We start from the raw sequence: 25,842 nt of genomic DNA on the forward strand, positions 1-25,842 counted from the left end.
TTGAATTCCTTTATAGTTTGTGAATTGATTTTACCACCCTCTAAATAAATCTTGACAACATTTAATACTGGGGGGGGGGGGGGGGGGGGAAGACATGAACAAAATGACCGTTTTGCAAACAATAACACAAAAAAGCTTTAATTTAAATAGGAGGGGAAAAAGAAAAATCACATTAAAAAAAACCAAAAAAACAAACTGTACATAACTTTGAATATTTGAATAACAGTTTTTAAATAAAACAACCCCCAATATAACTAATTTAAAAAAAAAAAATACAGGATGGTGTACTATTTTACAATAGTTGTGCAAAAGCAGTATTAACTGATTCAATTCCCCAGACTTCATGATTCTATGTCGAGAGAGAGAGTCGGACCCCTCTGCAAGCACAGATACACCGAAGCGTGACTCTCCTAAGACTCAAAGTAGTGTCCTCCATTGAAAAATAACCAGAAATCCAATAATAATAAAATAGATTTATATATATTTTTAAATATATTTATATACAAAACATGCTGTACATATATGGCAGAGATTGGTTAGATCCCTTTTAAATCACTGACACCCAAGACTATCCAGTAACTTGTGCTTTCTCCCAGTAAGAGAAGTACTCCCTGTTGCTTTGGAAAAGTTACCCTAAAGATGCGAGTAATGGTCCTGATGGAAAGAGAGAAAGAGGTCGATCGGCCTCGAACCAAACGCTCAATAGCTATTAAAGGTGAACGAGCCGAGTTGGCTTGGCAGACTTGAAATGACCTAGAGAGTGTGACTAGGCTGCACGGTTCGCAGAGAGACTTCATGCTTAGTGTTCAAACAACGTGTGATATGGTCTGTGATGGGCAGAGACTCTATATACTTTCAGTGTTATAAACCTATTAACAATCGGTGGTTTAAGTGAGAGTATGAAAAAGTGAGCATGATCAAATCGGTGAAAACTGCCTCTACTGGCACTAAACGAAGCTAGAGATTCAAATCGCGTCAAAACTTGATATTGATCGGACCGAATCGTCTGTTTTGAATGTGTCAGCACTGTAAAATGAAGGGCCGCTCAGTAGAGAAACACTTCGATTGTTATTTTGCATGAACGCATTACTCTAAAGAAAAATCTCCAGCAAAAATCCTTCTCTTCCACCTGAAACCCAGTCAAACCGTAAGGCACCATTTTCTCATGGCGGCCCCTACATGCTGACTATCAAACCATATCCTTCAACGCAAAGCTTTTTTCAGAGCACAGCTCAGCCGTGTCAATCATTTTAAGCTAGGAAATTATATATGGTGAAGAAGCATTGAACTGGCTTTCTGAATCTGAAAACCACTTTAAACTGCTCACAGGATATTCCAAGCTCCTTTACATCGACACGCCGCAGCTATTCCAGGCTGATGTCAATGGTGTATTGTTTGACTGCGAGCATTTGATATGTTTGTTATTGTAGAGGCAGTGAGTGCCCTGCTTTCCAAAGCAGGCGGTCTGAGCTTCGTTCGCCCAACAGCAGATATATAATGACATCTACATTTCCAGTTGTATTACACACAGAGAGGGAATTTGCTTGTCACAATCAGGTGGATTCAAGAATATGGGGGGGGGGAGCTTACAGTTCACTCATGTCCAACTAGTATCAGCACAATCAATAAAAAAAACAGCCACTCCATCCATCTTCATTTGAGATCAGCAATCAAATAAATCTTTGTCTTTAGAATTGGTACATCTTTATTGTTTTTATTCCCCCATCAAGTTCTTCCAACTAAAACGCTGGAGTTTAGAAGTCGAAGCAGTAGTTAGTTCTATTAGTAGTAGAGGGGGTGGTGCAGTAGCAGTAGTATTGCAGAGAGGAGGCGCTTGCAGTAGCAGGAAAAAGCCTGACGGGAGGCCATGAAACCCTCGCGTGCTCTGGCCCACTAAATCACCAGAGCCCATTCGTTAGGCAGCAGTTTAGGAATTAAGAAGGTAGTCTGATTTCCTGTGGGATGTGTAAAGAAATAAAAGAAAGAGGATGGGGAAAAAGACAGGCAACCTGATGATTTCTATCCTGTCCCAGTTGTCCTACACTTCACCCCCAAAACTCAGGCCCTTCCATCCTCACCTGAGCTGGCTGTAAACTACGTAGGGAAGTGCGCGTGAGAGCGAGTACATGTGTGTGTATTCAAGTCTTATCCCTGAAGCTCGCTGAAGAATGGTCGTGGTTGTGTCATTTAAGAGTGATCGAATGTCTTTTCTGGAATGTGTTCGCTATGAAATGATAGCTCTGTGAGAGGGCATTCAAAATCGAGTCCTTTGGTCTTGAAAGGACTGTGGCTGATTTGGTGGAAAGCTCTGGGCTTTGATCGGAGGAAGATTAAAAGAAAAATCCTGCACAATACAGCTGACGCAGAGGGTTTGTGGATGTTTAGCAATGGACTGGATGCTTGAGGGTAAAAACAAAAGCTTGAGAAGGTTTAAGGCTGCTACAGGGGAGAGGAGAGTTCCCTTTTTGTTACTGCTGGTGGTACAGGTCACAGATTTGCTTTGATTAAATGACCTGAACCTCCTTTTGTAAGAAGGAAAAAAAAATCCCTTAAGATTGCACAGACTGTCCACTTTTTTGGCTTATGGGCCTGGAGGCCAAAACAGTAGCCAAAGAAGCTTAGGAGAGCTCAGTCCAGAGTTCATTACTTACGCTGCACTCTTCTAGTGTGCTTGCGTATCTGGTGATGTGTTTAAGTATACTTGCGAGAAACATCCTAATATATGCAGAACTGACCGAAGATGCTTTAATTCCTCCCAGCTCTCTCGCTCTCTGGATGGTGAGGATGACCATGGGCTAGTCTGATCCAAGCTGTACCTGTCGTGCAGTGAAGGCTCAGCGGAGGTGCTCAAGTAAAGGCAGTTCTGTAGATTCTTCCCGTGCACTGGGCGGGTCTGATGATGTAAGGGGCGTGGTCTCAGAGGGTACGACTGCGCCCACTGGATCCAGTGTTGGGCTGACATCAATGGGCAGGACAGGAAGGGGAGGCTGCGAAGGCTAGGAATAATAAAAAATGTAATGGGTTAATTTTTATGTATATACACACCAAAAGTTTCAGGTTGGAAAACATTTGAAAGAAGTCCCTTATGCTCACCAAGGCTGCATTTATTTGATAAGAAATTTAGCACAACAGTAATAAGGGATGCAATGATACTTTTTTCATTTTCGAATTAAAAGCGATTGTCTTGGTACAAATGTGCTAAACACTAAAGCTTGACCGTGTGTCTGTAACGCACTTGAACAGTCCTCCTTGGTACTCGTGTGTTACACACGGACATTTGAGCTTCTACTTCTTTTAATGATAGTTGGGAAACCCACGTGAGGGGTGCATTTCGCCACCTACTGCTTCGGCAACAAATAAAGGATCTGGCAGGATAGCCAATACCGATCAGTTAAAAAAAAAAAAAAGCAGCTTAATCTGCCCAGATGCGATCCTTGAAATCGGCTCGGGACACCGCTAGTCTTTTACCTGTGTGCGTATGCTCTGTGATGCTGAACCATCCCCTTCCAATACTGCAGGTCCGTTGAATCCTTTCCTCCCTGGCAGACTCCATTTGTTATACAGGGCCTCATAGTGCAGCCCGCTGCCCTGACCCAGGCTTAGGCCCCTCTGAGACACCCTGTGACTTAGATTGTCCTGCAGGCTACTGGGGCAGAAGCGGTCTGCAGGTGGAAGGGCCACTGAGCCACTGAAAGACAGCTGGGAGCTGGACAGGTGTTGCCCCAAAAGCCCATGGATGGAAGAGGTGCGTTGCAAGGAGCTAACCAGCCCTGCATCCATCCTGCCCTCTGATTGGCTGAGCAGGGCAAGTGGGAGGGGCTGGGGATGTAGCGGCCAGGAAGGTCCAACGGGGTTGTCAGTCCCTTGAGAAAGGAAGGGAAGAGTAAGACTAAGCCTGCACACATCATTGCTTTATTAATTGGAGGTGGACAGTGATACATTAACTGAGAAGCAGACGTCGTACCCATCAATGGCTGTAAAGTAGTGGGATGAGGCTGAGGGATGCTGGATGCTGTGCTCTGTGGAGGATGAGCTGCAGGGTTGTTACTGATAGAGGTAGAGCCACCACCACAGTCTGAATCCTCAATGTTCCCTCCACTGTTACATCCGGCACCACAACCCTTCTGAAGCCTGAAGAGAGCAGAAAGAATATACATAAATAACAATAGACACCTAAAATGTGATTTAACACGGCAGAGTGCATGCTTGTTCTCGATGCCCGACCTGTCCCAGCTGCTGATGAACCAGGTGTAAATGTTGTGGGGACTGATGGGGCCTCCCCAGACCGAGCGCAGCTGGACATGGGCCCCAGCGTAGGATGTGGTGAGCGGGGACACGTAGATGGGGTATCCAATGGGCTGATCACAGGACGAGTTAATCATGTTCCTCAATGCTTGCTTGGCATTCTGGATGCTTCCGCGTTCAGGATTCCGGTTCCGCAGGAAGACCAGCTCCTGCTGCTGTCCGGCCCACAGTCCACGCACACACTCCCGGTTCACCTGAAGGAAGCACCAGTGAAAGAATAGTTACAGCAATGTCATGATAAAATACATGTTTACAGTCAACAGAATATACATGCTAACAAACAGGCTTCTGCTGCAAAGTACCTTGATGACTCTGAAGCTGAGGAAGCGTTTGTTCAGCATGATGATCTTGTACTCGTCGCTGCCGTCATCCATAACGTGGCGGAGAGCAAGCAGAGAAGGCATGTTGGCCAAGATAGCGCTGCGCCAAACAGGGTCACCCTCGTGAGAGATCAGCATCTTCTCTTCATTAGCTGTGATGGCATCATACAGCACCACTGGGTCCTCATACTCATCAGGAGAGGTGAAGTGATCCTGTGGAGGAAAGGACAGAATGAACGAAAGACAAAATTAGAATCCAGCATTCCAGAGAGCCATTTTATATAAATAACTGCATCATCATCAGACTACTTTTACTTTATACAGCATGTGATGTGAACTGTAACTCACCAAAAGTCTATTTTAGTACAGGCTATGAAAATATCACTGTTACCCCAGAAACCTGAATAAAGTGTGATATCAGTGGGGATAGATGTACCTGATGCAATTTGAGGGACATCCGTACACCTGGAGCAACTACCCTGTTCAGCAGGTCCATGTCTGCAAAAACCCACTCGTCTCTGGGAGAGGTGATGCGAAAGTCACCCTTGAACAGGGCGTGAAGGCCATAGAGAAAAGGCTCCAAACTGAATGTATAAGAAAGAGAATCAGTGCAGTTACATCAACAAAATTCCACTCATAAAAATCTCATTGCAAGAAAACCATGTTTACATAAACGGTCAACAAGACTTTATGTTAGTTACAGCAACATGAGCGGTAGTGATATAAAGTTGGCAAAGCAAATGCAAAAGGCTGATAAATGTTTTACTTTAGGCAAATGAGCAGTGACTATGCACCAACTAGCAATATGAGGTACATGTATAACTTTATTTTAAGTTTACTCCGGTTACGCGACTCATACGTGAGGCTGTAGTGTGTAAGCGTCCCAAACCTCACAGATGTGGAGAAGATCAAAAGTATGGCTACATTTCAACAGGCTCAATGCCAACAGCACAGGATGCAATATTTGCAACAAGATAATTGCTGCCAAGACCAGCAACAACAAATCTGATGAAGAATTTGACAGTGCATGGAATAAACTTAAGAGCAGAAAGTTGCTCCGTCTTTGACAGTAAGAAGAACTGAAGCGCGTCACATAAATCGAAACTCAGCGTATAGGTTACTTGCCTCACAGACATGAGAAATAGGCATGTAGGATGCTTGAAATGTCTACTTTTAAACGAACCAATTCGAAACCAAAACAAATACTCTGATTATGTAATCTAAATGAAAGGTGCATTTCTCTCTATAGGGGCACGCACGCACACGCATTCACTATACCGCGGAGATGACGAGTCAGCAATGTCAACTTCATCTTTGCAGCAAACACTGAAAACGCAGAAAATACTAGTTTATTAATAAACAACTAAAATGTCTCCTTGCTATTTTTTCCTGACACATTCACAATCATTAGGCTACTTTTGCCAGTGGTTTGCGGCAAGCTTTATGCATGCGCTTGAGTGCAAGGCATATATTCCGCCCCCCAGTGGCCTATATGAGTCTGGGTCGGTAAACTTTTGTCAACAAATTGAAAAAATAAACTCAAAGTTATTTTTAGGTAATATGTAATGTAATCTTGTTAAAACGGATTTCATAAAATTGGTTTAGAAAAAATAATGTCCAGGAACCGGTATCAATGTATTTGCATCGGAAAAAAATTAAACCATATCCAGCCCTATGTATCGCATAAAATTAGGCACTGCAGAGCTCCCCCGCTACACCCATACGCTACCTAATGCCCAATAACTCTGATGCAACATTTTCAGTGCTTGGGCCCAAATTATGTAGAATGTTGCTTTTAGCAGCAGGAAACATCTTATTTAACAGGTAATATTATGTTAATTGTATTCAGACTTCAAATAGCTAAGGCTAGTTTATAAAAATAAAAATTAAGGCATGCAGCAGAAGAAACACCGTTCTGTAAAAATACTGAATGTGTGTACGGTGCATAAGCCAACAACTTATGTTATTTAAATGATTTAAGCAAAAACGCTGTAATCGGTTTGAACACTTACCTGGCTGACATGCTGTGGGAGGCAGTGCCCAAAGCTCGACGGCCCAGAATACATAACCCAAAACAGAGTGTGACCAAAGGGGAATCCTTCTCACTCTCAACTGGCTGTAACAGAAAAGAAAAGAAAAAACAAAAAGTTACATCTTTCACTCCCATATAACCAGACCACAAGTCAGCAACTGTAAACAGCAAAGCGGTCTTTAAAATACCGTTTCTCTGCGGCTGTTGCAGTATTTGATCCACTCCAGGTACACCAGACAGAAGGAAAAGGGAGTGATGCCGGAAGCACGGTGGTCGTAGTCTTCATCTATGTTCAGGTTGAAGGTGGGGTCACTATCCACATAGGAAGGGCTGAGGCAGGGCCGCAGCGCTTCCTGCACCGCCTCGTTGGCCAACCACTCCTCCAGTTTGGGTGAGCGGCTCACATAGTAGATGATACTCTGTGGTGGAGAGACTTGGATCACTGCTCTGTATCTCAGTGGCTACGTTTACATGGGCACATTTAGTTTCAATCAGAATGAAATCATTCCGAATGATGAATCCAAACAGTTTTTACATGAAAGGTAAATAAAGTGATCGGATTGCTGTGCATTTATACGTCACAAGCTTCTCTTGACATGGGCAAACTGTGCATGAATACACAGAGTTTCCCGCTGTTGGTGCATAATAAACAATCCTGTCATCGCTCCTTTTTTTTGTTTTAACAGCAGACTTAATATTTATCTATTTCGGGTCCTAATTAGGAGACAACGAGGACATGATGCTTTGTGCCATGCTGCTTATATTTATCAAGCCGTAAAAACGTCCCTTCCTGTGCGCTCAAAACAAGGTGTCTGTGGATGAGAGTCAACTAGTGCGATTACAAACGGATTATTAGGGTCCATGTAAACACAGATAATGATGGTTTTATTTGGGTCATTCGTCTGATAGGAACTGACCTTGACGTAATATGTGATGAGAATCTTGCGCAGGTCGAACACTTGAAGCATGGAGGCTGCGTTGTTGTCGCTAATGCTGTAGCCCTCCAGCACATATTTGGTGGCAGCCACTTCCCAGGCCAGCCAGCGTTGACCAAAGGCCGCATTGAAGGAGAGCATGTGGGGGAGATGACCTGGCTCACAGCAGCAACAGCCTTCATCTTCCTCCACCCCTTCAGTGATCGCCTCCACCTCCCTCTGCTGGCAATACGTTCCTGAAAACAGTCATTCAAGAAAAGAGAAAATGAAGAGAGGAAAATACACTGTTCATGGTAAATCAGTTGCGGTTCAGTATCGGAAACCTTATATCGCACCAAAACGATTCGATTCCACAAAAGGTTCTTTATAGCAGAAAAGGGTTCTTTAGATTTTTAGAATGTTCTTCACACCAAGTAAAAAATATGGTTCTTTTAAGATCTGTTGACTAAAAGGTTTGTAAAAAAAAAAAAAAAAAAAAAAAAAAGTTCTTTAGTGGCATCACTCCAAAAACCACCTTTTGGAACCTTAAATTTGAAGAGTGTACATGACAACTAGTGTTGATTCTTCCTGAGTATAAGATGGGCACAAGCACAGATTTTTTTTTTAGCTTCATATTATGATTCTACCTAGTCAGACAATGTAAAACACACATTGTTTTCATTTGTCATGATTATATGAGCAACCAGGCAAATGTTTGTGTGAGTTTTTGTGTGTGGAATGACTCCGTCTGGTAGTGTGTGATCCTTAAGCCCGGGACACACCAAACCGACGCCAAAGAACTAGCGCTGATGAAAGCCGACTGTGTTGTCGCCTCGGGGGGGAAAAGCCGCACTTGAACACACCGAGATAACTACTGCCGACTATCATCTAGAATGCGCGTTCTGCGCCTGCGTGTGAATGAGACAACTGTCTATTTCTGCAGATATATTAATCGTTATTCGTCATTCAAAAAGGGAAACTGACGCTGCAGGCTGCAGATACACAAACCATAAACAAAGCAGTGCGTGCTTGCTGTTTTGAATATCAATCCTGCTAAACACTTTCTTTATTTCACTCCGCTCATGTTAATATTGGAATATTTGCCAAGGAACACTCAGGTAAGATGACGTAACATTAGAACAGCCTTCTATCTGTACTGTTTTGACTTCTTTGCTTGCTGTTTTGCTATTATTCTCGTGCACTGACTCGTTCACTAAGCTGAACAGCCAATCGGAGTTCTCTCTCTCACCGACAGCCCGACGCCGATTCAACATGTCCGAAAAAAAGCCATTGAGGACCAATTTCAGCCAACCGTGCGGAACACACTGAGAAAACTTAGTCGGCTTGGTTTGTCCCGGGCTTTAGTGGTTTAGTGTGCGTGCCCAGTTTTTCTCAGTCAGCAAGTGAACGATGCCTTGTGTGTTTAAATCGAATTCAGATCAGATTTTAAGTCATGTAGTGTATTCCAGCATTTAAGAAAAATTGTGCAGTCCCTTTCCTGGAACACGGCTCACCCCTGAACTCCAAGCCTCTGAGCTGAAAAGTGACAAGGCCGTTGCCGATCTCAATGATGTGTACGAGAGCATTGAGGTAGTCGGAGGCGAGGATGAAGCAGTCTCCTGTGCTGTAGTTTCCCCAGCGGCCCAGCAGAAGGTCCCCACATAGCGAGTGCTGCAAAGAGCGTGTCAGATGCTCGTAGAAGATAGAGTTCAAGTTGTTGTCATCAGCACCTATTCAAGCAAGCGATAAAGGGAGAATTAGAGGACAGATTAAAAGGAAAATATATAGATGAAAGGTCTGTATTAATCAGATACAATATCACATACCAGGGTTGCGGTCCAGCTGTGTGGCCAGACGCGTGTTAGAGTGATCCACCCGTTTGGTGCTGAAGGACAAAATAATATTTAAGGGTTCAAGTCACATCTTCAAACTTTTTTAATCAAAACAAACAACGTAGCTGACATTTGCATGATATTTCTGAAGGCTTACTTATAGTCTCTCTCCCAGAACTTCACAGGTCGAGTGTAGGAAGTAACAAAAACAGCACTGCCTAGCACAGGGTTGAGGGGAGTGGAAAAGAGAGCTGAAAACACAGCTTGCACAAACAGCATGGCAGAATCTGAGAGCAAATCAATGTTAAGGGACATTATCAAAAACCAACTGTATAGCAAGACATTGTAAACATACTGAATGTGAAAAAGAAGTGGGGACAAACAAACAAACTCAGTTATGGACAAAGCAATTGAAAAAGTGTGCAAACTACCTAAAACATGTGAAATGTGGCCCAGAGCAAAACCAATAGTACAGCTGTGCTATATGAAATGGCAGCGGGCACTGGGAACATGTTAACACCAGGGTAAAGTTGTGAGATCAGCATTCAGCTGTCTGTGTGAGAGTAACGCTGGTAAAGGATACGGGGAACAGCAAATGGCTGAGCGAAGGCATGGAAAGCAGAACCCCATGTGATCTGCCAAGGTGCAATGTAGGTCAGCACAAAACGCAGCTTAAACAGCAGATCCCACATCTGCTCACACACAGGAGAGATGACAGCAACATCAGTCTTGAGATTCACACTCCAGCAAGAGTATAAGTACTACAGTACATACAAACGTTTAAAAATGTCACTCAAATAGAATGTTTATAGGGAATATCTAATTGACTTATTATTTTGGAATAACAATTACACCAGAATTAACTAGTGAAAATAAAAAAAGTGTTAAATGATGGTGAAAACCTTAAAAGAAACGGTAGCCAGTTCAATGACTATAAACGCTTTCCTTATTATACATTCACACATCTAAATTTTAATCTTGATGTTTATAAAAAACAACAACAACAAAAAAACATCAGCAGACAAGTAATGCTTCAACAATCTACATACACTACCGTTAAAAGTTTGGAGTTTTTTTTATTTTTATTTTTTTATTAATGTATTTCTTCAGCAATGACATTAAATTGATCAAAAGTGACAGTAAAGAAATGTATATTGTTACAAAAGATTTCTATTTCAAATAAATGCTGTTCTTTTGAACTTTCTATATGTATGTTTTCCACAAAAATATTAAAGGGGTCATGAATTGAGAAATAAAAATTTCCTTGATTTTTTTACATAAGTCATAGAAATATCCTGGATGTTTCAGAACTCAAAACAACTCGTTTTAGATTTTGGCACATTATGACATAATAGTGCGATGAAAGACCACCTCAGCAGAACAAAATCAACGCCTACATCTACATCATTGCCTCTTTAGCCCTGGACACCGATTTGTGCATGTCATATAGTAGTAAATACGAGAGACGCAAACACAGTATTACTCCAGCCACAAAACGATAGAGATGCCTCTGAGGATTACATTTTGCAGTGACAAGTTGTAGAAACACAGTCTTTGCATTGCCTTCCTTGTGATCCTAACATAAAGAAAGTGTGGATAAACTTTATTATTAAGTTCCAGTCAGAACGTGTCAGTAAGACACTGTTCATTTGTTCACTTCATTTTACTGCAGAATAATTTTTAAACAAGACAGTTCAACAGGCTTTCAGAGAGACCGAAAATAAAAGATGATGCAGTGACGACTTTATTGGATTCGACAGCAATGTCGCAAACACTCAAGTGTAAGTAATGTTTTTACCATGTGGCTCTACTGCTTGGTCTGTTATAGATTTTTTTATATGTACTGAGTATTAATACTGCAGCGCCGCAGAAAAACTGAGAATAGTTGGTTAGCAAAGTGATTTGCTGTGCTTTCCTTTTCTTCTGCATTTATGGGGTTAATATGGGGACTTCCTGGATACGGAAGGAAGCACATAGAGAATGCTGTTTTTGTTATTGTTTTGACAGAAGCCATTCGCTGTAATCCTGAATAAAAGCTTTAATGAGTGACATCTGTTTTGTCATCAGTAAGACATTACAACACGCTTTATTTTATTTAAAACAACACTGCAAATGACAATGTACGCATTTTTCACTTAACCGAAAAGGATGAATCACAGCGCCTCTAAGAACGACAAATAATGGTACGTTCATAATTCTGTTTACACTAAACTAATTCTGTTTACACTAAACTTATCCTGTCACAAAGTTATCTTCTCAACTATAACTGTGGTAACTCATACTTAAACTTTATATGCCACAACCTACGTAATACTCAAATGTTTCACATCGTTGGAAAATATTTCAACTATGTAACAAGATTTTTTTTTTTTTTTTTTTTTTTAAATATCAAAATACCCAATCAAAGTAGTGGGCGTTTACTTCCAAGTCTTGAAAGTACTGAGTTTGAAGAGAGGGCAAAAACACGGATAGAAAATAGCTTATAACTTCTAAACTAGATATTTTTTTTAATGCAAAAATATTAACATTATAAAAAAATGCAGTTCATGACCCCTTTAAGCAGCACAACTGTTTTCAACATTGATAAGAAATGTTTCTTGAGCACTAAATCAACATTTTAATTATTTCTGAAGGAGCATGTGACACTGAAGACTAATGATGCTGAAAATTCAGCTTTGCCATCACAAGAATAAATTACATTTTAAAATATATTAAAACAAAATAGTTTTTACATTTTAACATCTCACAATTTACTGCATTTTTGATCAAATAAATGCTGCCTTGGTGAGCATTAGAGACTTTCAAAAACATTAAAAAATCTAACCAACCACAAACTTTTGAATGGTAGTGTATATAGAAAAGGTGGAACTGGTGATGGAAGAACTAGATTGTGATAATTAGACCCCTTGCATAACATTATAAGTGGACTTGAGGGACAGAATGTAAATGTTACAAGTGTTGAAATTGGCCCCTTTAAATCTCAGAGAGATGTGACTGTATGCTCAGACCTTGCTGAAGAGGATGGACATGCAGTAGTAGTCGAGGAGGAAGGTCTGTGAAAAGCGCGGGTAGTCGAATTGGAAGAAGAGGGCGGTGAAGCACAGCGTGACATACTGCTGAGACGGGACACAGAAGGATGAACGAAGAAGCTTCATCCCAGCCACCGAGATGAACAGAGCACGGCCACTAAAGAAACAGATAAAGTATACCATATCACTGTGCAAGTCTGAAAATCTAAAGTCTGAGACCACATTGAAAACCTGGGATACAAAAACTTCCAAAACAACAGAGTAATATCAGCTAGTGTTAAGCTTCACTCTACACTAGGACTCTTAGAGAACTCTTAAGGATTCTGGATGATCTTGTTCTTACTAGGCTCCAGGTTTGTCAGGGTTTTGGCTGACAGTGTGAGCTTCAGTGGTGAGGGAGTTGAGCACTACAGCCGGGTAGATGAAATACTTCTCCACACACTGCAGCCAAGCATACAGCTTCTCAAACCACATGAGCTGAGCAGCATCTGAGACAGAGAGGGATCAGTCCATCACACTTGTTCAGATTTTCAGGCATTAATGCGTGCGTGTTGGTTTGACTACTCACCTCGGACCTCAAACTGGCTGTATTCTCGAGATCGCAGTACAGGGTGGGCTAAGCAGAACCAGGGCAGCTGTTTGCGGAGCTGAGGCAGGAGGTAGTGTGTGAAAAACCCCACTACCCCTGCCAAGATGTACAGGACGAAACTGAGGGCAGGCTAAAAAGTAGTGCAAAAAACGCAAATTAAAAGCGCAATGATTTAGAAAAATTGTTTATGGAAATTAATTTCTTGATTCACTACACTAAACGAGACTTCCCACCTTTACAAAACTAGAAATGATGTTCAGTCCTTGGATTAGAACTAGGTTCTTTAGCAGGATCTCACAATGAAACCATTAACATACTCAAAATCTCATTCTGGAAAGCCTACTGACCTGCAGAGCAATAAAGACAGTGCTGGCACTAATGGCGAAAGTGATAATGGCCATAAGAGGGCACATGACCAGGTCTGAGTGAAGAGTCTCTTTCTGCAGAGTCAGAGAGGGGAGCCATTTAAAAACCATTAGAACACTTATTTAGCAAAAGATAAATGCAGATGGAGAGAGCTTTTACCACAGAGTCACGCAATTTCTCTGGAAGAGGGTCTTTAATCTCTAATGGTGGCTCTTCTGGTGTTCGGCTCTCCAGCTCTGGGAAGAACTTGGAGCGGACCAGAGACCTGCCCAGTGAACAGTGTAGAAAAACATGTTAGATGCCAATCACAAAGCTGTTGAGGAAGTGAGATCATTGGGAAGTCAACAGCATGTGTGGTGAGGCTGACCAGAGGATGGTTGGGTCACTGCTCTGCCTGCTCAGATGATAGGACAATGCCAGAAGGAGACCACAGAACACAGAGAAGAGCACCGGGACATGTGCCTCTCCCCACGGAGCCTACACAGACACAATAAATAAAATGAGTAAAGGAAGCACTGATTAACACAGTTGGTTGTAAAAGAGACAAACAGCATCCCACTTACATTGATGGCACCAAGGCAAAATCCATAAACCAGAGCTGCCACCAACATACTGCGCAATAGACTGTAGACTGAAGACAGGGGGCTCGTGGTGGCTGAAACACAAATGACACAATCTCATTTACGGTGCAATAATATACGTTATATATACATATATACACATATGTTTTATTAGTAAGCCTGCTCCCTGTGAATCAAACCTGTATAAAACCAGTTGAACCAGTTGAATAGGGTTCCATTTGTTAATATTACTAACAATTAACTAACTATGAAAAATACTTCTAAAGCATTTCTTTCTTTCTCAGATAATGTTAATTTGAACATTTATTAATACATTAAAATTACCTCTTAATCTGTATAGGTTAATATTTAATGGACCTGAGGTAACAACTGACATTTGTATTTATTACTAATGTTAACAAAGATGAATCATTACTGTAACAAATATATTGCTCATTGATAATGTAAATGAATGCATTAAATAACGTTAAATTATTGGACCTTATTGAAAAGTGTTACCGCTATAGCATTAGTAATGTATAATATAGGCCTCACCAGTTCCACCGAAAATGTGCATGTCCACCTGCTCCAACAAACACATGAGGAATGTGTTGACCTGAGGTAGAAGCCCAAACAGGAAGATGACGGGAAAAGAGAGGGTGAACACTGCAGAAGAAAACATATGAATAATTACATTATTATATTATGCACAACTCAAACAGAGGTTTAACAGAACTGGCTTTGAATGATAGTGAACAGACCTATGAGCATGTCTCTAGCACAGAGCAGAAATTGGGCAGAGAAGAAGGTGACCCCATAGAGGGTGAAAGGCAGCATACTGTCCAAATTGCCGACCAAGTCAAACACCCAGATCAGCATACAACATAGGCAGAAATACACCGGTCGGCTGTACACGATGATCCAGTTATGGCCCTGCAATGAAGACCACATCAAATGAGATAGGCTGGTCTTTGACTGTGAAAGTCAAAGAAAAGAGAAGAAAAACAGCCATTTACTCACATGCATTGGAGATGCTGCATCAGGCTGTACACTCTGAAATGGACAAGAAAAAACTAATTAATACTGGACACATTACTATCTTTTGACGATCAAGAGATGCCAAAAAAAAAAAAGGACCATTTTAAAAATGCTAACTCTCACACTGACCTTTAGCAAGGAGTACTGACAGCTGGCAATGACTAGGCAGAACTGGAAAACCCAGATGTCTCTAAAGAAGCCCTGGAGAAGAAGCAGGAAGCCAAGGAATGCCACCAGGCTGGCCAACACCACCGCAAACACATTCTCGCCAACTCGTCGATTCCTGTCCAGTAAGGCCAGCAATGCTAGCCTGTCGTAACGAACTCTTAACCATTTCCCCGGCAGCACCCAGAATCGGTAATACTGTTTAGGCTTGGCCTTTTCCTCAATCATCAGCGTGTTCTCCTGGGATTCGTGAGGGGACTCGTGATCTAGGTCGAACTATAAACAGAAAAAAACATCGACACAATCAGCAGGATTGTGAAATGGAACATGCGTTTTGATGATGTTGTAGCGTTAAGCCTCACCTCTGGCATATCCATTGGCAGCCTGCGAACCTGCATACCCTGGAGGACCACCGGTCTGGGCTGCAGCATGGACAGCACCGGCGCCACCTCCTGGACATCAGTGGAGGTAAAGCTGGAGGACTGTGACTGTCGCTCTCGTTCCCTGAGCCAATGAAAACGTGTCAAACACTAGGAGACTTCTGAATATTATCCCAATGGTACAAGTTTTAAGACTTACTGGACTGGGTCCTCATATCCTCCACCAGCAGGCCCAAAAGTATATGACCTCTTTACTCCTGAAATTAGATCATTTCAATTGAAGAAACAAACTAAACCAGAATTAAATTAGTGTTACAAGTCAGTGAAGCACAAATTATTCTTTACCACTCTCATCAAAAAAGTAGTGCACAGCTCCCTCTGAGGTGTCGTCAAAGGTCGATGCCTCGTGAACACCGCTGCGGGGCAGCAACAGCAGAGATGAGGCGGCGAAGTGCAGGGCGGAGGGGAGCGTTCGTGTGCGGGAGTGAGAGGAGGTGCGGACTCTCTGGAGGTCCTGTAAGCTAGGAGGAGAGCCCATGGCAGAAGGGGGTGGGGTGGGGTTACTACCAGCATTATGTCGCCTGCGAATGGCCTGTGTCCTCTTCACACTGCTCACAGAGTCACGTTTACTTCCCTCGTCTGGGGCTACATGGGCAAAAAGCAACAGGCAAAGAAAATAAATTAAATATTAGCTACAGCAGAAATCAATTAAAATAACTTAAAAAAAAATATTATTAAAAAGGAAAAGTGCAAATTTTTACATTTGAAATTAAAACAAATATTTATTTTTTTTCCAGCCTAATGAGGGTGAATAATGTGTGTCTTATACACCATGATCAAAAAAAAAAAAAAAAAAAAAAAAAAAAAATCACTTCAGCAGAAATTATTATGAGTTAATCAATTAAAAGTACATACGAATAATTACTGAATAAGGAAAATGTAAATATAATATATTAAAAGAAAAAAACTGCGGAGAATGAATCTGTTCGCTCCTCACCTCCTCCTACTGCCCCTTCTTCCAGCAGCTCTCCTGCCCTCCAGCCCGTCTGGTTCCCAGCCCAGGAGCCCCCAAGTGAGTCTATCCTATGATGTATCCTGGAGAAAGCCTCTGAGTGCATCGTCCGAGCCTCCAGGTCTGATTTAGAGATGGTGAGTGGACGTGGGGCAGGATTGGAAGAAGGGGGTAAAGGTAGCATAGTAGATGCAAGGGTCCCTGTGTTGTTGGAACCCCCACCGGCCCCATCCATGCTGAGCACTCTGGCATGAGTCTTGGCACTGGCTGTGCTGGCTGAGCGCTGAGCACTGCGAGAATGGGAGGGACCTACTGCATCAGGCTCCTCCCCCTCTCCAGGGCTAGGTAACTGACTGGGGCCAGGCTGGGAAGCATTCGCCAGATCTGGGGAGTAGCAGGAGGTAGAGGAGCTCGAATCATCATCTTCATCATCGTCTTCGTCGTCAGAGCTGAAGCGACGTTGGGATCCAAGGCTAGAGCCTGCACTCATATCGCTGCCATCGTCTTCGTCGCTGGAGTCCTCGAACAAGCTCTCGCTGTAGGCTTTGGCACCCAGCCGACTGCGTACAGGGATGTAGTCTCTGTGTTGGCCACGGTTTTGGTGCCGTCGATAGGAGCCACAGTCGAAACTGCTACTGCCAGGAGCACCTCGTTTGCGTGGAGCTTTCCTGCGACCGGGGCGGTGACCCACACTGCCCCCGGCACGTAGCAGCTTCAGATCTTTAGGTCGCACCACCTGCTGCTGAGCTTGCAGAGATGGTGGCTCTGCTAGGAGGTAGGACGGGGCAGAGACCGGCAGAGCAGGCTCCGAGCAGACCAAGCCCAGTGCCAACCCTGACGGTACAGAGCTGGCCTGGCGTGGAGGAGGAAGGGGGGGTATAGGGATGCCATTGTCAAGATCACAGGTCTCAGAACGCCCGCTGCTAGACGGCGACGAGTCCTGCAAGGAGGGCTGTGCAATGTCTGAAAACAAAGGGGGAAGGTCCTCCCCCTCCACCAGAGTTCTGTCCAGGCCCTGCCCAGAGGAGAGCTCTTTGGAGGGTGAGCGAAGCAGCACGCTGTCTGACAGGTCATCTGTGTCGCTGCCGTCCTGCAGCACGTCTCCAGGCTGCTGATAGGGGCCTTTACCCTGAGGCAAAGCTGTGGAAGCAGCGTTAGACACGGGTTTATGCGTCTGGCCCAGCGAGGGACTCTCAAGCTGTGTTGAGTCTGTTTTCTCACTGCGGTAGCTACTGACCGTACTGAGAGTTTCTCTGTCTGTGGCTGCTCCACCTCCACTAAAGCAGCTGTCAGTGGAGCCAGCAGCCAGGGCCACTCCAGTGCGGCTGCCTGGTTGCTCAGCACTGGGGGCAAAAGTGACAGGGTCGAGGCCCAAACCCAACAAGTTCTCGCTTAGTTCCTCGCTCAAGCTACTCTTGATAAGAGGGCTGAGAGGAGCATCTCCCAGGCTCTCAGAATCAGCTGAAGGCCCAAGGGGGGAGTAGCCTCCTAGACCCTCCCCATCAGGGCTCTGCTGAGATAGCTGCTCCACACCCCCATTCTCCACCTGGTCCTTCTCATCTCCATCTTCTTGGCTGGAGGGGGACGGTGGGATGGAAGGACAGTTTGCTGGGTGCAGGCCACTAAACCCTCCAGACATTACATCACTCACACCAATTAGGCCTCTGTAATCCACAGCCAGACAGGATGGTGCCACACCTGCAACGACAAAAAGCGTCCAGTTACTACTGAGCAGATTAGCGATGTGTAGAGGTACACATAACTTGATACTAGTAACAATCTAAAACAAATCCAATGGTTTTAAGCTATCAATTTATTCAGTTAACTTAATTTATAAGATTTCAATATCTTGTAATATTTTGCAATAAACATGCAACAAATTATTTAATACATATAATCAGTGACTGTAAACTTTTTGGCTTCAAATTAAAGTTTATAATGTTACGGTTCATCTCATAGCTGGTTGGTTTAGATTAAAGCTTTTTCCTTAATAAAGTTGTGATGAAACGGAAGTAGTGACAGATCTTTTCTTCTGTATTGTGACGTACATTTATAAAAATAAAATAAAAACTCTAGTATGGCGTTCTATCCATCAGTTGTTGATTGATATTGCCATGTGGGCAAATAAATGGCACCTAAGTTTTGATATTTTTGATTAAACGGGTCCAAAAAATATTTTTTTTAACATACATAATTAAACATTCACAGCAAGATCTTAAACAGGCATTTACAAAAAATAGATAAGTGAATTTGACTTTTTTGAACCAAGGATGCTGAAAATATGGGTTGCCACTGTAGCTCTCTGGATTGGAAGTCTAGGGCAGTGTTTCCCAACCACTGTGCAGCGGTACACTAGTGTGCCGGTGACGAACAAAATATCTGTCATTCGCTGGTCAAAAACCTTGTAACTACATGTGAGCCTGATTTTCATGCAATGTTAATATTATAATGAAACATGCAAGTGTCTAACCATTTATAAAAACTGTTTAATTTAAAAAAAAATACAAGGTCTCTGCCAGACAGAGATATGTAAATTTGTTGTTTTATCATCACCAACAACATCATATAGCTACCTATATGACCATATTGTATTCCTGCCTGACTTAAGCTCAACTACTTTTAATATAATATCTAGATCTAATTTGCCATTTGAAGCAATGCATGTTTGTGAAATATTGTTATATATTTACATAGAGGTGTGCCGTGGGATTTTTTACTTATCAAAACTCTGCCGCAGCAAAAAAAAAAAAAAAAAAAAAAAAAAAAAAAAAGTTGGGAAACACTGGTCTAGGGAACTGTCCAAAGCAACACTAATGTAGTGAAGCAGTAAAGGGACAGTTCTTACTAGTGTTGTCCTGAGAGTTGTGTCGAAGGATGTCTCTATGTGCAGAGGTTACGATCACATTATTAGTGGCCTGCTCCTGCATGAGCTCCTTAATATCTGAAATTTTAAAAATGATAAAAATCAGAGAAGAACTGAAACAAGCATACCAGTTCATGTTACCTATTTGGTGTTGTATGTTTTTTGTTTTTTTTTAAAAAGCAACAACAACAACATACCCTTTGGGACTCCAGGGTCTTCAAGATGTGGTAAAAACTCCTGAGCAAAAGAAAAGAAAACAAGTCAGAGGAAATTCCAACGAGATAAGGAGAATAATGCTCAAGGACATGTGACATTTGGCATTAACAATATCCTCACCGACACCTGATTCAATCCAAACAGCGAATGCTGGGAACTGCAGCGTACAGGAGGGGTGGAGTTCACCTTTCGGAACACCGTCATTTCCACACCGACACCACTGTCCCTGTAAGCACAGGCATGCCAACATGAGCCAAAATTGACTGTGACTGCTCGACACCATCAACAGATGTCAACCAACAACAAATCCCCGAAGAACATCTGACTCAGTAGCATGATGCTTATAATGCTCTACAAACTGATTCTGTCTACTAGCTGAATTGAGCAATAGATAAGTGAAAACGAAAAAGAATGTTGTAATGTAGATACACTGTACCTGTGTTGGCTTCCGTCGTGAGCGCCAGAGCCTTCCTCTCCTTCTTCCACTCTATGGGGGTCAGTGGCGAATGAGGCCTGCCTCTTCTCCACAATCTCACCCAAGTCAAACATGGCATGTAGTCGGAAATTCACTGCTTTTATGGCCGTGAAGAAGGCCGCTATCACAGCGCAGTACACACCAGCCACCACTAAACTGGCAGGAAGGGCCTGAAAGAAAGAATGTGGGAGAATCACATCAATGTGGTTGCAACATTACAACCTCAAATTCATTTCAGACACTGCATCTCATGTAGGCCACAATGGACTTGTGCAATTTCATAATGCGCTTGTGTGCAAAATAGGCTACAACATAGACTACCAGTAAAAAGTTTTAGATCGGAAAGATTTTTAATATTTTCTGCTCACCAAGGCTGCATTTATTTGATTCAAAATAAAACAAAAACAGTCATATTGTTAAATATTATTACAATTTAAAACAGCTGTTTTCTATGTGAATATATAGTAAAGTGTAATATATTCCTGTGATCAAAGCTGAATTTTCAGCATCATTACTCCAGTCTTCAGTGTCACATGATCCTTCAGAAATCATTCTAATATGCTGATTTGATGCTCAAGAAACATTTCTGATTATTATTAATGTTGAAAACAGTTTTTTTTTACATTTTTAATTCAGGATTCTTTATCTGAAATGGAAAGATTTTGTAACATTAAACACTACCCTTCAAAAGTTTGGGGTCAGAAAGAATTATTTTATTTTATTTTTGGGGGGAAAGAAATAAAAGAAATCAATACTTTTATTCATCAAGGATGAGTTAAATTGATCAAAAGTTACAGTAAAGAGTAAAGACATAGATTCTATTTTAAATAGATGCTGTTCTTCTGAAATTCTATTCATCAAAGAATTCTGAAAAAACTGTTTTCAACATTGAAAATAATAATGAATGTTTTTTTTAGCATAAAATCTGCATATTAGAATGATTTCTGAAGGATCATGTGACACTGAAGACTGGAGTAATGATGCTGAAAATTCAGCTTTCATCTGAGGAATAAATTACATTTTAAAATATATTAAAATAGAAAACAGTCATTTTAAATTGTCATAATCTCTCACAATATTACTGTTTTTTTGTTTTTGTTTTATCAAATAAGTGCAGCCTTGGTGAGCAGAAGAGACTTTTTAAAAACATAAAAAATCTTACCGATCTAAAACTTTTGACCAGTAGTGTAAGTAATAGTAAATGTATTAATTTATGCTATATCAGCATATAAGTATTTTCATGGCAAGAACAGTGTAAATAAATAGGTTAGATAAATTAATAAACATTAAAAATGACATGACAGACAAATGCCGTATATATATATATATATATATATATATAAAATATATGGGGCCTAATTAGATGCAATTGGCATAAAACTGAGTAAAATCATTGGTGACATTAAAAGCTGTAAACTTCAATAAAATATGTTTAATGGTCAACTTAGGATTGTTACAAGAGCAGCAAGACGGAAGTTCACCTGATAGTGAAAAGTATCACTTGCGATGTCATAACATGTCATGTTTATCCACATTATTATCAAACCGGTTGCCACACTGAGAAAATGGACGCAAAGGAATGTTTTCCTGAAGACTGATGTAATGATTCTTCCTTGTATATCTGATCGTTAACATTGATTGTGCTTGTAAGGTACTAACGTTCTGTAAAACTTCAAAACAGGCTGTTTGTTGCCTTGAAGGAACTTTATTGAACTTTAAAATACTGCGTTGACTTGGGGTCTGTAGGAACAATTTTTTTTTTTTTTTTAAACAAGAAGTTTCTTATGCTCATCAGGGAAGAATTCGTTTGATTAAAAATACAATATTAATACAATTTAAAATAACTCCTTTTAATGTATTATAAAATGTTTTTTTTTTTTCAGTGATGAAAAAGCTGAATTTTCAGCATGCAGAAATCATGCAGAAACTGGAGACACCTCCAGTGACACATATGATCCTTCAGAAATCATTCTAATATGCTGATTTGGTGATCAAGAAACTTCTCATTATTATCAGTGTGCTTGTGCTGCTTAACATTGTTGTGCAAACCAGGATTTTCTCATGAATAGAAAGTTTAAAAACAAAACACAACCACAACTAAAAGTGAACATTTATATAATTATTATTTTTTTACTCTGACACAAGGTTTGATGTTATCTTGGTTCTGCTTCATTGAAACCACTTAGAAAAGACATTCCATAGAAAATATCCCTGAAGCAGAAATATCTGCAGCTGTCATTCATCTCGACAGTTTCAGAAAGATCTCTCTATAGTAAAGCTTGAGATCACCATGTAAGGAAAGTTTCTCAAGAGGAGTGACACCTAAATATTTCAAGCTCTTGGATTCCATCAGTATTATTACGTTTACATACATTTTTCCAAGAACGTGCGCCTGGAGAATTACTGCATGAACTCACCATGTACAGAAGAAAGGGGAAGGCCAAGAGGAATATCCAGAGGTAGAGATGAAAGCAGTTCGAGAAGGTACTCTGATGAGGGTCAACGTACCATCCTCCGGTCAGAGAAGCCCACACTCCCTGCCGCAATATCTGAAGAGCTTGAGAGCCCATCTTATCGCTTCGGGACGAGACAAGCCAGAGTTCTTGAAGTTCCCTTGTCAAAGTTTCTAGTGCGGTACTTCCATTGGGAACCTCAGGATGGACTTTCTCGGACTGGTAATGAAAAGGCTGCCCAAAAAGTTAGCAGAGAGCGAGACGATCCAAAACGACTTCAGGCCTGTGTTTTTTCAGCATCAACTGTTCTTTTGTACGCTCCTCCAGCAGACCCCTGTTTGTAGTGCAGATCATCAAGAGTTTTTGGCACAACTGTGACCCAAGGGCTACATGAAAACATTCATCCTGAGGAATCATCAAAACTGCTTGGTTTGGTTTCTTTACGACTTGCCAGCACTTTAAGCAAACACAATCCCAAAAATAATCAAGCTGTTCTGATGACATACTTAAGATCAACAGGCTATTTTGAATATGGTCATTTTAACCTATCTGTGGCGTGATAAGGCATGAGACATTTGTCTGATTTAGATAAAGTAGCCTAATGTGGGATTTCTAGAAAATACAGTTAAGAAATCAAGTTTTATTTAGGGATATTGTATATTTAACTAACTTTAGAGATGTCAACAGATATGTATAAGATCACTGAACAACTGCAACTATTTCAGGCAATGTAGAGAAAGACAGGCAGTTAGTTAGTTGACGTCTTCATTGGCCTTCTAGGCTTCTGTAACTATTGCAAATATGGTAGACAGCTTCAGAGTCCTGAGAATTCAATTTCTACTTTTTCTGAACAAATTTGTAAACCTGTCCCGTTGCCAAACAAAAGATATGCGTATATGACACCGTTTAGAGTTTTATGTCTTAACTGACTGCTGATTTATTTGAACCTATAGTCATCTCGTCCAAGCCTGAACAGTCATAGTAGTATCCTGTCAACTTTTCCTTTATGGCAGTAGCTAATCTCTACATCTGGAGAAGGAAAAACACTGAGCATCCTCGGCAAACAATAGTCGTTTGAGTAAACGAACGCCGACAAATGTCTCAGTGGATTTGGCTTTTAACCAGCACAACTTCAGCTAATGTTAGCATAGGTATGTTAGCTTGCCTAGAGCATCTTTGAAATTATATTGAGTCTAAATAAAGACAGTAAAGAGATTCATTAATTAATTAATGTCCATGAAACGTTCCAATATCACTTCAATGAAAACGTTACCAGAGTGCGAATATTTTTAGAACTGTAAACAAACCGAGCGTTTACACAGCAATGGCGCTAACGCTGACAGCTGAACGACTGGATTTTAGACTGAATCAACCTGCTGAGCATCAAATCAATCAGAAGGGGCGCAAATATATTATTTGTAATCTATTTGCTCAGTTTTTCGACTTAATTTGACGTATATCTGTCCTCTCACCGCTCAATATCACCTGACACTCACTAGTAGCCACACAGCTAACATGCTACAAGCAGTAGTGAGACACCTCTGACTTTGGCTTAAGTGTTTTGTAGCAAAATTTTGAGCACTCTTCAACTCAACGTCAACATTCCATGGTTTTTCTCGGCAGGGTCTGCGTTAATTCCTCCAGAAACGAGAGAAGGAAAACCACAGGACGGCGAAACTGAACGCGAGTTAGCATCGGCTAACGGCAGCACTGAGTGCTTCCTCCTTATGACGAAAATAAAAATACAAAAACACACACAGACCGCAAAATATCTCTACGTGGTCACCACTTCAACCATTTCCACGGTAAGTCCAGGGCCGCTGTGTAAAAACTCCAGCGAGAAAAGCCCGGAATGTGAGCTCGCTAAGTTCCAGTGTCGAATCGCTTCATTCACACAGGTAGCAAACACCCACCTACAGGAAGAGAATTGATTCTGCAACGCGATTGGCTACTGCGGTTAACCCCCACCTGCATGAACGGAACTGATCCTTCAATGCGATTGGCTGCAGCAAGTGCTTGTCATTCAGTGGACGAATGATCGTCAAATCAATGATGATTTGATTCATCGATATGTGACAGACATAACCTTTATCTGTCAGGTTGCAATTATTTCATTCAGGCCTCCATTCATTCATTTCAAATTACATCAAAGTTAATATTTTCCTACAGTAATTTATTTAAATGATTTTTCCAGATTTCTCTTTTCTGGGACACTTTTTTTCTAAGTGACCCAGTTAATCTTAGATAAAGTGAGACAGGTTTTTCAGGCAAAGTGAGGCACTTTTGAAAACTTTTCCGATTGATTATAAATATTTAATCATAATATTATCTCCATAGTATTGATGAATCATAAATCATGTCATACAGTTTGGATATTCCATGATTAAATCATGTTGTACTTGTAGTAGTCTACAATCTCTTTGATTCAAGGGCCCCCCACTGTAACAAAATATTGAAGACCCTCTATATAATATAATATTAACAATATCCATGTATTATTCACAGGGACTGGTATGACCACAGTTTATTTTGTGATTCCAGAAGCTTCAAGAACTATGTTCTTCAATAAAAAACACTGGTCAATACTCTAAGTTAGTTTTACATGTATTTTTGTGGGACCGTGCTGGTGATTTATTGCCATTAGCTGGTCCAAGCTGATCTAGATGATGGATTAGATAGACTAACATCTGGTGGGGTTAAGACTGACTTGGTAGACCTTAGTCAGGCTGATAAAGGCTGGCAGATCACATAGTACCAGTAACAAACCAGGTTCCAAAATCCACTGTGACCCACCAAGTTGATATAAAATGGTGTTCCAGCAGGGACAAAGACTTAAAAGGGTGGTATAATGCCCTTTTCACAAGATGTAAAATAAGTCTTTGATGACCCCAGAGGATGTATGTAAAGTTTTTAGCTCAAAATACCCCACATATATTTTTATATAGCATGTTAAAATTGTCCCTTTTTGAGGGTGAGCAAAAATGCACCGTTTTTGTGTCTGTCAAAAAATTCAAAGGGATATTTCACCACTGGAAAGATGAATGTGTATTTAAATTGGGTCATTTATGTATTAGAAATGTGAAATTATTTTAGAAGTTGGTGCTTTCTAGACTGAGAAAAGCCAGAAAATGTACTTTTGGCTCATGTGGATGAAAGACAACAACTCCCAGAATGCACTTGCTTCGCTGCCCTACGAGGCCACTCCCAAGCCACGCCTACCGGTTACAGGGCAGTATCGGAAGAAATGATACAACTAGGCTACTAGTTGACTCGAAACTGAAAAGACACCGTTT

General features: G+C 41.3%; 1 protein-coding gene across 4 annotated transcripts; it reads right to left on the reverse strand.

Annotated features, from left to right (window-relative positions):
- Window positions 1-122: 122 nt before the first annotated feature.
- LOC307144844 (pecanex-like protein 3) lies at window positions 123-24,453 on the reverse strand. 4 transcript variants are annotated; one of them, XM_079847471.1, is made up of 33 exons: window positions 22,514-24,453; window positions 20,058-20,266; window positions 19,748-19,847; window positions 19,603-19,642; window positions 19,388-19,483; window positions 16,528-18,240; window positions 15,876-16,175; window positions 15,730-15,787; window positions 15,513-15,654; window positions 15,115-15,426; window positions 14,968-15,000; window positions 14,709-14,880; window positions 14,503-14,613; window positions 13,951-14,042; window positions 13,755-13,864; window positions 13,547-13,652; window positions 13,369-13,461; window positions 13,001-13,151; window positions 12,776-12,920; window positions 12,412-12,589; window positions 9,987-10,095; window positions 9,561-9,690; window positions 9,398-9,456; window positions 9,086-9,301; window positions 7,575-7,828; window positions 6,846-7,076; window positions 6,638-6,741; window positions 5,062-5,209; window positions 4,608-4,838; window positions 4,225-4,499; window positions 3,965-4,131; window positions 3,469-3,863; window positions 123-2,996 (listed from the first exon to the last, which is right to left on the reverse strand). In XM_079847471.1, exons 1-33 carry the CDS (start codon window positions 22,664-22,666, stop codon window positions 2,835-2,837), a joined length of 6,795 nt encoding a protein of 2,264 aa, XP_079703597.1. In that variant the 5' UTR covers window positions 22,667-24,453; the 3' UTR covers window positions 123-2,834. The 4 variants fall into 4 exon arrangements, with proteins under 4 accessions (XP_079703597.1, XP_079703596.1, XP_079703599.1 ...); XM_079847470.1 differs by having other exon boundaries at window positions 19,742-19,847; XM_079847473.1 differs by lacking the exon at window positions 19,388-19,483.
- Between the last annotated feature and the right edge of the window lie 1,389 nt (window positions 24,454-25,842).

This window comes from Squalius cephalus (genome assembly GCF_949319135.1).
Source record: "Squalius cephalus genome assembly, chromosome: 17".
NCBI lineage: Eukaryota > Metazoa > Chordata > Actinopteri > Cypriniformes > Leuciscidae > Squalius > Squalius cephalus.